The sequence below is a fragment of the Dipodomys ordii genome, unplaced genomic scaffold (genome assembly GCF_000151885.1).
Source record: "Dipodomys ordii isolate 6190 unplaced genomic scaffold, Dord_2.0 Scaffold105, whole genome shotgun sequence".
NCBI classification, from domain to species: domain Eukaryota; kingdom Metazoa; phylum Chordata; class Mammalia; order Rodentia; family Heteromyidae; genus Dipodomys; species Dipodomys ordii.
In genome coordinates, this window is record NW_012267321.1 from 264,654 (window position 1) to 276,105 (window position 11,452).

The 11,452-nt window shown below is 51.2% G+C and overlaps 2 protein-coding genes across 3 annotated transcripts in view; one reads left to right on the forward strand and one right to left on the reverse strand.

The window, feature by feature from the left end:
- Syngr4 (synaptogyrin 4) overlaps positions 1–3,900 on the forward strand; it is a 5,012-nt gene extending 1,112 nt beyond the window's left edge. Inside the window, exons 2-4 of one of the 2 annotated variants that reach the window (XM_013027833.1) lie at positions 2,629–2,866; positions 3,373–3,512; positions 3,691–3,900. In XM_013027833.1, the coding sequence (XP_012883287.1) occupies positions 2,629–2,866; positions 3,373–3,512; positions 3,691–3,900 (588 nt within the window). The remainder of the gene's footprint in view (positions 1–2,628; positions 2,867–3,372; positions 3,513–3,690) is intronic. The other variant, XM_013027834.1, reaches the window with a different exon arrangement.
- A 2,664-nt stretch (positions 3,901–6,564) lies between these two features.
- Positions 6,565–11,452, reverse strand: part of Kdelr1 (KDEL (Lys-Asp-Glu-Leu) endoplasmic reticulum protein retention receptor 1) — a 17,494-nt gene continuing 12,606 nt past the window's right edge. Inside the window, exons 4-5 of the mRNA XM_013027864.1 lie at positions 8,595–8,847; positions 6,565–7,355 (exon numbers count right to left, since the gene is read on the reverse strand). Coding sequence (XP_012883318.1) covers positions 7,321–7,355; positions 8,595–8,847 — 288 coding nt within the window. The 3' untranslated portion in view covers positions 6,565–7,320. The remainder of the gene's footprint in view (positions 7,356–8,594; positions 8,848–11,452) is intronic.

An 11,452-nucleotide genomic window follows, 5' to 3' on the forward strand; every position in this document is an offset into this window, starting at 1 on the left:
TGGCGCTGTGGCTCAAGTGGTAGAGCGCTAGCCTTGAGCTGAAGAGCTGAGGGACAGCGCCCAGGCCCAGAGTTCAGGCCCCATGACCGGACCCCCCCCCCCAAAAAATGACAAGCATTGATCAGCAACACAGGAGGAGGTGGGGTGCTCTGTATCAAACATAGGGTCTTCAAACAGATTTTTTTAGGGGGGTGTCAGTCTTGGGGCTTGAACTCAAAGCCTGGGTGCTGTACCTGAGCTTTTGTGCTCAAGGCTAGCACTCTACCACTTGAACCATAGTGCTGCTTCCAGCTTTTTGGGCAGTTAATTGGAGATAAGAGTTTCAACATACTTTTCTGCCACAGCTGACTTTGAACTGCGATACTCAGATCTCAGCCTCCTAAGTAGCTAGGATTACAGGCATGAGCCACTGGTGCCCAGCTAAGTTTTCATTAAATAGCAGAATTTTTGTTTTGTTTGTTCTGCAGTACTGGGGATTGATGTCAGGGCCTTATACTTGTTAGGCAATTGCTCTACCCCTTGAGACATGCTTCTAGGACTTTGGTTTATATTTTGTGTATGAGACAGAGTCTCTCTAACGTTTCCCAGGCTGGGCTCAAACTCAAGATTTTCCTTCCTCCATCTCCCAATCAATAGCTGGGATTATTAGCAGAGGTACCACCATGCCTGACTAGCACTTATTATAATTAGAACAGATCATGACTTGTGCTCAAGGGGAGAGCTGGTTCCAGGTGCCTAAGATGATAGATACCTGTATCATATTGTCTTTGTCCCCTGGGGAAAGAGAAATTGCAAATGTCAGATCTGAGCATCAGGTCCATTGCCAGTAGAGGCGTCTTTCTTGCTCCCCCTGTGACATGAATGTTATAGTCCCTAGATCACCTGAGGGGAAACTAAGGCTCCCAGAGGCTGAGCAGCTTGCCCAAGGACATCACCCACTAGTGAACAAGTCAAACTCTCAAAGCCTGGGAATAAAGGGCTGGCGGTGAGGGAGGAGGAGGCCCAGCTGGTGTGGAGGAGTGCGGGCAGGGGGGGAAGGGCCTCCCACTGTGCCAGACTGGTCACGGACTTTGCCCCGCTGTCTCCATTCTCCTCCTACCTGTCCTCCTCCTTCCCCCCTGGTCTGGCTCCTCAGCAGGGAGTCTCTGGGCAGCTGGTACTCTGTCCTTTCCCCATGCCGTCTGCCAGCTGGTGTCTTAACTGATGAATCTTTGCTCCTTCCCCAGGGACAGGCCAGAGAGGGCGTAGAAGGAGGTGGGACTCAGGCAACTGAGGCATAGGGTCCCTGGACCAGCTGAGCCCCCTGCCCACACCTCTACTATCCTAGGCATTATCACAGCCAGGATCTTCTGGGTGGGTGGGCACTCAGCCAGCCCAGGAACCTGGACATCCGGAGTTCTGCTTTTCAACCCCACCCCTCCGCCTGACTCACCTTGAGAGGACACTTCCTCTCTCTGGGCCAGTCGTGACAACCGCCATGTTCCTGAACCCCACTTCCCACATTCCTCCTCTCTGGAGCATAATGACAGTCTGAGAAAGTGAGGCCCCAGACTTATGCCCAAGGCCATACACAGCTGGCAGAGCCAGCCATGTCCACCTCCTTTCACCCCACCATAATAGCCTCCATTCATCACTCGCAAAACAGAAATGAATTAATGACACCTCCCTTGTGGGGCTGGCACGAGGCTCCAGGTGCAGGTAGAATGACGTACTCCAAAATGATGGATGCACCCCCACCCCCCACCTGGCTCAGCCTCACGCTAGCAATGCCAGGTGCTCCCATCCACGGGCCCCAAGACCAGGTGACCATGTGATGGCTTGCTCCCAGAGTTGCCCAAGGATCTCAGTGGACATGGAAATGCTTGACAGAAAGAGGGACTTGCTGTTGTGTTGTTGTGAATTGATTAACATGAAGGACAAGAGGAACACGAGAAGCCCTGAGGAGTTCGGGGTCAGTTTTCTGCCTCCTCCCCACACACCCCTCCCCAACTCTGAAGGGTACAGCAAGGACAAAAGAAGTCAATCATTCACTCTTCACACATTTCTATAGAGGGCCAACATGATTCTGGGTGCTGGGACTCTTGGGAGGGGGCCCGTTGGGCAAGAGTTCAAGTACACCACCACCAACAACTCCTATTGTCAACACTGCCATAGCCAATCAATCACCAGGTCCGATTTCACGTCCCAAATCTTCCTGGATTCTCCAGGGTTCTGACCTCAGCATTTCTCGCCTGGGCCTCCCACCAACCTGGCACTCAGCTCCACGAGCTTCTTGTCTTGCCCTGCTCTCCAGTCCATCAGCAACACGACTCAGATGACTTCTCTAAGCTCAGATCTCACCCGGGCCAGGCAAAAAGATAAATTCAAATGAGAGCTTTACCTTGCCCTGGCTTACCTTACCTGGTGTTCCAGCCTTGTCTGTTTGTTTGATCATTTGTTTTGGGGTAGCATTGGAGATATCTCCAGGACCCACACATGCCAGGCAAGCATTGTACTCCTTGGGGGTGAAGGGCAGGGGGCTGAGTGTGTGGGGTGGGGACAAGAATAGCCCCACACCCCTGGGCCCCAGGAAGGAAGAACAACTCGAGGGAGACGCTGAGCTCTGCGCTGGTCCCTGGGGGTCTGCAGATCTTCTCCCTGGTCATCTTTTCCTCCTTGTTGACGGATGGCTACCAGAACACGACAGAGTCTCCCCAGCTTCTCTGTGTCCTCAAGAGCAACAACACAGCCTGCAGCTTTGCGGTGGGCGCTGGCTTCCTTTCCTTCCTCAGCACCCTGGTCTTCCTGGCCCTGGATGCCCACGAGAACCGCATTGCCAGCACCCGCTTCAAGACATCCTGTCAGCTCTTGGACTTCATCGTGGCTGGTGAGTTCCCCCACGCCCACCCCACTCCCAGGCCCTGCCCCTCCCTTCCCCATGCACAGCCTGACTGTTCCTATACATTCTCTGCACTCACACACATATACCCCCTCCCCTTCTTTGTTTGGATTTCAACTCTTCCCCTCTCTTCCCTCCCAGCGAGGCCAGTCCCAGTGTCTGAGGGCCCAGGTCATGGATTCCAGTGCTGGCTAAGAGAACTTTCTATGAGGGTGGAGGTGTCTGCTCCTGAGCTTTCCAAACACAGAGCTAATGGCCACACGTGGCCACCCTGCACACATGGCCAGTGCAGGGGGCGTGCAGGGGGCGGGGCGGTGGGGGGAGATCCAATTCTCCAATTCCCTTCACAGTATAATTTTCTCAGTTGAGGTTGACGCAGCCACACAGGATGGGCAGAGCTCCTTTAGAAAGGACTCTGTGGCTTGTACCCCCCAGGGACTCTCCCTGAGCACACTCTCCCCCATCCCCTCTTGTCTCCTTCCAATCACCCGCAGTCCTCTGGGCAGGAGTGTGGTTCACAGGCTTCTGCTTCCTGGCCGGCCAGTGGCAGCACTCACGACACAATCACTTCCTCTTGGGCAACAGCAGCGCCAAAGCAGCCATTGCCTTTGCTTTCTTCTCCATCCCTGTCTGGGTGAGGAGCCCCACACCCCAGCAGGGTGGGATGGGAGGGCGGTGCCTGCTGGCCTCCCCCAAGTGCCCCTCTCAATGCAATGTTAGCCAGCTGAGCTGTTGGTACAACTGTCCCATGACCCCTCAGACCAGGCCACAGCCCCAGCCTCCACCTTCAGCCGCCCCTTTCCCACCCACAGGCCTTCCAGGCCTACATGGCCTTCCAGGACCTCCGGAAAGATGTTCCAGTCCCCTACAAGCGCTCCCTGGATGAAGGTGGTGTGGTCCTAAACACCCTCACCCCACCCTCGGCTGCCAGCCCTGTCAGCATATCCGCTGCCAGCTCAGCGGTGTCCCCCTATCTGAGTGCGCCGAAGGGCCCCCGCCTCGCCATGATGCCTGACAACTAAATAGTAAAGAGATATCTTCCCTACCAGCCCTGTCGCTCTCGTGTCTGTCCTGCTCGTTCCTTGGGTGGGCCCAGGGAGGGTGTGGAAGCCAGCCAGGTCACCTTGGGGCCTCCACCTCCCCACCCCACTCCTACCCCCCTCCCCGCTCCCGGACACCACCTCCACAGCAGCAGACTGGCAGTGATGAGAGGCGGAAGGCACTTTTTTTCTCAGGCCTTGGAGGAGGCAGTCACCGAGTCCTGTCAGGTCCCTGAGCCCCACACTAACCACGGCTGGGAGGCAGAAGTTCAGAGAGAAAATGCCGCCACCCCACAGAGACAGTGGCAAGAACCAGGGCCAACAGTGGAACAAAGAGACCTGGCACCCCCAGATGCTGTGAAAGCCTGAGTCCTGTCACTCCCCACAGCGACAAGGGATGAACAAAAAACCATGCTGTGAAGAGCTGGTGATGAGTCAGGGAAGCTGAGTTCATGAATGACAGGCAGGGAGGTGTGTGTGTGTGTGTGTGTGTGTGTGTGTGTGTACACACTGGGGGTTGAACTCAGGACACTCTCAGCTTTCTTGCTGTACCACTTGAGCTATACCACTGGAGCATTTTCCTGGTTAATTTGAGATGGAATCTTACAGGCTGTCTGCCCAGGCTGGCTTTGAACCTGGATCCTCCAGGTCTCAGCCTCCAGGGTAGCTAGGATGGCAGGAGCATGCAGTAGCATGCCTCTGAGATCCCCAGTAACAGGAAGCCTAAAGTAGGAAGATGGAAACTCAGGCAGATGCCCAGTGGGGAAGTGTACCTAAAAATAACCTGTGAAAAACAGAGCTGGAGGCACGGCTCAGTATTAGAGCACCTGCCTAGAGAGTAAGAGTCAGAGTTTAAACCCTAGGATTGCCCAAATTAAAAACACCAAAGTGGTCGAACAAGGTCTCTGGTATCAGGAAGTTCAGCTGCAAATCATCTTTGCCTTGTCTATCCACCATCAGTTTCCTCGTCTTTAAGGTTAAACAGGTTAAACCCTTTCATGTAAGGGACTGGGCCTGTCACCTACTAAGTAACAACTTCCTTATAGGAGAACTGGGAGTGATGAAGCAGTTAGCAAAGTCTACAGGACAATTAAGAAGTTAGACTAGGGTTGAGTGTGGCTTGTTGGTAGAGTGCTTGCCTAAGCATGCATGAAGCCCTGGGTTCAATTCCTCAATACCACATACACAGAAAAAGCCAGAAGTGGTGCTGTGACTCAAGTGGTAGAGTGCTAGCCTTGAGCACAGAGAGGCTCAGGGAGAGTGCCCAGGCCCCGAGTTCAAGCCCCATGACTTACACACATACACACACACAGAGTGATTTGGAGATTTAGCTCAATGGAAGAGCATTTGCCTGGCAATTACAAGGCCCTGGAGTTTGGTCTCAGTTCTGGGGGGAAAAAAGTTTGACTAAACCAGGAGTGGTGGCTCTTGACTATAATCCCAGCTATTCAGGAGGTGGAAGATCAGAAAGATCATAGTTCAAGACAAGCTTGAGCAAAAAGTTTTAGAGACCGCATATCAACCAGGAAAAAGCTGGGTGCAGTGGTATCCACCTCTTGTCTCAGCTACACAGGAAGCCTAAATAGGAGGATAAAATCCAGAGCCTATTTTTTTTGTAATATGCAAGAAAAAAGGGATAGGCGGGCTGGAAAGGTGGCTCAGCGGTAGAGCGTTTGCCTTGCATACCTAAGGCCCTGGGTTCGATTCCTCAGCACCACATAAGCAAAAAGAAAAAAAAAGCCGGAAGTGGCGCTGTGGCTCAAGTGGTAGAGCGCTAGCCTTGAGCTGAAGAGCTGAGGGACAGCACCCAGGCCCAGAGTTCAGGCCCCATGACCGGACCCAAAAAATAAATTAATTTTTAAAAAAAAGAGGGATAGGCAGTATGGCTCAAGTAGCAGTGCAAGTCCACAAGTTCAAACCTAAGTTCTACAACAACAACAAAATCCAGATATCTCTGAGCCAGGCAGATGATACAAATAGAGGAAATAGGCCAGGTATAAAGCCAGTCTGGAGAGGGATCTGGAAAATATTTCACTTGCCTTTTAACTCCACCAACAAACAAACAAACACATGGTGTCAGCTTGGTAATAAATGATAACCCTGGTCGCCAAGTCCTGGGGACCTCGGCTCACGGCTCGCATCCCAGCCATTCAGCTCCAGCCATCTGTTGCCATCCAGAAACGAGGGCTTGGCTTTGTCAAACTGACGGATTTCTTTTCAAGAGAAGCCAGAAATTCCGACTATAATGTGAAAATCTGGTTTTAAAAGGCTGGCAACCCATTTTTTTTTTCCCTAAGAAAACATGCAACAAACATGTCAATCAAGGGAGGGATGGGTGCTTCCTGTTTGTGCCCTCCAACACCACACAGGCTCTTAAAGGCCCTCGGCAGCCCTGAGGGTCTACAGAATGGTCAGGCCATTTCCAGGTTGAGGTAAAAAGAATCCTGGAGATTTTTTTTCTTACAAATAGCTTTCCCAAACAGAGCTGTGAGGATTCAAGGTGACCCTGAGAGTCCTGTGGAGTCCCCATTTCCCATCTTCCAGCTCCTCCTGCACCCCATGTTCCTCTACCAAAATCAAAAGCTGACAGAGGCACGCAGGCAGGGCTTCACATCTCCCAGGGATCGGACACCACACGGCAAAAAGACAGGTATCATTTTCCTCTGTTTATTTCAAGAGAACAAAGAATGAACCATTGAGTTCTGTACAAAAAACATGGCATTAGAGGTGAGTGATCCTCGGGCCTGTCCCCTTCTCACGCCCGGGCCCACAGCTCTTGTCAAAAATCAGAACAAGACCCCCCCAAAAATCCCAAATTCTGGGCAAAAAAAAAAAATTAGTATGAAAAGATCAGAGTTCCTCAGCCTCCCTTCCTCCTTACCTCCATCCAGCCCAGGAACTTGGGGCCACAGAGGGGAATGGGAGGTGGGGGGGGGGGCTTCTGCAGGTGTAGTGTTTGGCAATCAGTGGGGGGAGTCTGGGATTGGGATCTGAAAGTGGGGGACTGATGGTCTTGAGGAAGGGACAAGATCTCCAGCCCTGCCCCAGCCCAGAGGATAATCAAAAACAGTTTATAAAAATTGGGGATCAGAATACAAGAGAAAAAGGAGTCATCAGAATCAAAAACTAAATAGTGGAAAGTTTTGTATTTTTTTTTCTCTTCTCTAAAAGGCAAAAAACTACAAACAGCTCAAGTCCTGAGCTCCCCAAGATACGGGTCCTCCACCACACACCCCCACCCCAAAACTGGGCAGGAGTGGTGTTGGGAAGTGGGGAGACGTGGGGCTCTTTAAAAAGTCACCCTTGGACGAGAAGGAGGAAGGCGCTTTGTCTCCAGTCACCTGGTTCACCTTCCCCTGCCTCCCGCCCAGCCGGCTGTGGAGAGGGCTGGCAGGACCAGGGCTAGGCCGGCAGGCTCAGCTTCTTCCCCTTCAGAACTGTAAAGGAAGAGAGACACAAGATGGGCTGAAGAGGGGGACAGCCTCCTGCCCCTAGGCTAGCTGGGAAACCTGAGGAGGGACAGCCCCAGGACCCCTCATCCTGAAACTAAGGGACTGGGTCTGCCTCAATAAACCTTAGATCAGCAACTGGAACCCTGGCCTCATCCAAGGGGCTGAGCAGGGGAGGCCAAAGGGAGGCCCAGTTTCTCCTAGAGGTGGTCCTTACTCATCCAACAAAAACTCTGACCAGTGGCCCTAGATCTAAGAGAGGAAGGTCAGACCCCAGGTTGCTCTAGTCTCCTCCTCCTCCTCAGTGCCTCAAGAATACTGTTTTTTGTTTTTTTGGTTGGTCGTGGGCTTGAACTCTAGGCCTGGGCGCTGTCCCTGAGCTCTTCAGCTCAAGGCTAGCACTCTACCACTTGAGACACAGTACCACTTCAGGCCTTTTCTGTTTATGTGGTACTGAGAAATCAAACCCAGGGCCTCATGCATGAGAGGCAAGCACTCAACCGCTGAGCCACCTTCCCAGCCCCTCAAGAATATTCTGACTAATAGTTTGCACCACTGGAAACTGTCTTCCTGCCTCCCTCCCAGCTTCCCTACCTCCTTTCTTTCCTTCTTCCCTTTGAAAAGTCCTTCCTTCCCCCTCTTTCTTCTGTGTTAGTAGACTGAGTCTAAAGGCATGCATTTCAGCTAAGCAAGCCCTCTACCATTCAGCCATACCCCCAGCCCTTTTATTTATATCTTTGTTTTGGTTTTGAGACATAGTCTCCCTATGTAGCCCAAGCTGGCTTTGAACTCATGATCCTCCTGCCTCAGGCTCCTAAGCAGCTGGGACAAGAAGTTGGGTACCACTATACCTGTCTAGTTCATGCACTGTATCTTCCCTAGAAGGACTTTAAGGGAGGAGAGGATGATCTGAGCCTAGGGGCTGGCCCAGGAAACAGAAGGTAACCAACAAATGTGTTGAATGAATGAATGAATGAATTGGGGTGAGTCAGAGTCCCTGTTTGGCCTGATCTCCACTTGAAGGGAAACACTGGGGACATTAACTCCTTGGTCTTTGGGGAAGCAGGATCGCGAGGTCTGAGACCCCAGAAGTGTCCCAGGGCTGGAGAAGCCTGTACCTCCTCCCTTCCCTTGCTCTCATCCATGTGGTCCTCCTTCCTGCACCAGGACCTCTGAGCTTGGGGCTGCCTGGCAGCACCCCTCCAGCCAGCCCTGCATCCTGCTTACCTTTGGTGATGTAGAGGTAGAAGAAATCGCAGTAGAGGACTGTCTGCACGAGGCCGGCCACAATGGCGATAAGGTCGAAGAAGCCCTCAAAGTGGTAGCGCCAGATCCAGTTGAAGAGATAAAGCGTGCGGTAGACGCCCAGCGCGAACAGGTAGTGGCTGGTGATGGTCTCCGCCTCCCCAGTCTTGCTCACCATGAACAGCTGTGGCAAAATGGCCACTGACTCCAAGTAGATAGAGAAGGTCCAGAGGATCTGCAGGGATCAGGTTGGGGGGAAGAGAGTGGGTAGGAAGGTCAGAATGAGGCGGAGGGGGCAGGGCAGAAAGGAGGGTAGCATCATGGTAGTCTATGCTATCCTGCCTGTGATCAACATTTCCCTTTGACAGATGAGGAAACCGAGGCCAAAGACACTAATACCCAAGACCATGTAACTAAACTTGAAGAGGAAACGGGAAAGCTTGGCCATTAAGCTGTTCTAAAGGCAGACCCAGGGGGTGTGACTGGTGTGGGCATGGTCAAGAAGTAAAGCCTAGGGCTGGGAAGTTTGCTCAGTGGTAGAGCGCTTGCCTTGCATGCCTGAGGCCCTGGATTCGATTCCTCAGCACCACATAAGCAAAAAAGAAAAAAGCCGGAAGTGGCGCTGTGGCTCAAGTGGTAGAGCACTAGCTTTGAGCTGAAGAGCTGAGGGACAGAGCTCAGGCCAGAGTTCAGGCCCCATGACTGGACCCAAAAAAAAAAAAAAAAAAAGTAAAGCCTAGCATGTGTGAACCCAGTACTACATACATACATACATACATGAGTAAATAAAACTGAAAAAGACAGTAAGTAAATAAATAAAACTGAAAAGCTACGCAGCAGTGATTCACACCTGTCAGGAGACTGACATTTGGAGGATCATGGTTTGAGGCCAGCCTAGGGTCCCCATCTTTCCCTCCCCCCAAAAAAAAATCCACAAGGATGCATTTCAATCAATAGCTGAGTATGGCAGTACTTGCCTATCATCCCAGCTAAATTATAAACATAGATGGGAGGATTGCTACCTGGCAAAAAGACCCTGTTTTAAAAATAACTGGCTAAGTTGTTTAAGGATACAGGTGGACCTGTTGCAACAATGAGAAGTACAAGTTGTCATGTCCAAAACGAGCTTTACAACGTCGGTGCGGGGGGGGGGGGGGGGGGGGGGGGGGGGGGAAGGGAGAGGAGAGGGGGGGGGGGGGGGGGGGGGGGGGAGGAAGGGAGGAGTAAGGAGAAGGATTGGGATTGGGGGGGAAGGGGGGAGGCTGGGAAGGGATGTGAAGGGTAAACAAAGGAGGAGGCTGCAATGCTTGGTAAGAAATGTACGCATTATCCTGCCCATGTAATTGTAACCCCTCTGTACAGTATGTTCACAAATAAAATTAAATTTAAAAATAAATAAAAATAACTGGCTAGGAACGTAGCTTAGTGGTAGAGTGCTTGCCTAGCATGCATGAAGCCCTGGATTTGATTCCTCAGTACCATAAACAGAAAAGCCAGAAGTGGTGCTGTGGCTTAAGTGGTAGAGTACTAGCCTTGAGCAAAAAAAGGAGCTTAGGGACAGTGCCCAGGCCCTGAGTTCAAGCTCCAAGACTGGAAAAAAAACTAAAAAAGCAAAAAGGACTAGGGGCATGACTCAAGTGGTAAAGCACATGCCTACCAAGCTCAAGGCTCTGAGTTCAAACTTCAGTACTGCTAAAAAGCTTAAAATTTAAAAAATTAAAAGGCAGACCAGGTTGGATTTTGTTTTTAGAGGGGGGAGGGAGGGAGTGTCAGAACTAGGGCTTGAACTCTAGGCTTGGGCACTGACCTTAAGCTTTTGTGTTCAAGATGAGCACTCTACCACATAAGCCACAGCTCCACTTCTGACTTTTTGGAAGTTTATTGGAGATAACAAATCTCATAGACTTTCCTACCCCAGCTGGCTTCAAACCTCAATCTTCAGATCTCAGCCTCCTGAGTAGCTAGGATTATAGGTGTGAGCCTGGCCAGGTTGAAATCTTGGCTTAGAGGTTCCTCCCTGTGAAACTTAATGCAAGGTACTTGGGTTCCCCAAGCCTGCATCCTTAGCACTTCCTTTGATCTTCAGACACCTAGACGAGACCATGTAACTCCCTATCTTAAACATCTCTAATAACTTTGTCCACAATCAAGCCCAAACTCCTGACCTTGGCCTTCAAGGCTGTCCCCAACCCAACTGCATCTCTTCTTCCTTCCCCTGGATCTTTAGCTATACCACCCAAGAAGAAAGGTCTATCTGGTCCTACTGCTTCAGGGCCTTTGTACTTGTAGTCCTCTCATCAGAGAAAGTTCTTCCCCTAGATCATCACATCTGCCTCTTCCTTAAGCCTCCTGACTTAACACCTCCTGAAAGAGGCTTTCCCTGACCACTCTCCCTCCAGGACAGTCACATTACCCCAGTGTCTTTGGGTTTTACTCTTTTTGAGATAGTGTCTCCTTACATAGCCCAGGCTGGCCTGGAACTCACGATCCTCCGGCCTCAGCCTCCCCAGGGCTGAGATTACAGGTATATGCCACTTTATCCAGCTCTGTGACAACGAATACATAAAGAAGAATATTCTGTGACTACAAAGTTAACTTTTTAAGCTGGGCACCAGTATTTCGAGCCACCCAGTTACTCCTGAATGTCTGACATTCAAAGCCAACCCCAGGTAGGAAAGTCAGTGAAACTGCCATCTTTAATTAACCAGCAAAAAGCCCAGGCTGGAAGCATGTCGCAAGTGATAGAGCACCAGCCATAAGCAAAATAGCCCTCAAGAGAACGTAAGGCCCTGAGTTCAAGCCCCAGTTCTGACAAAAAAGAGAGAAAATATTTAAAAAAA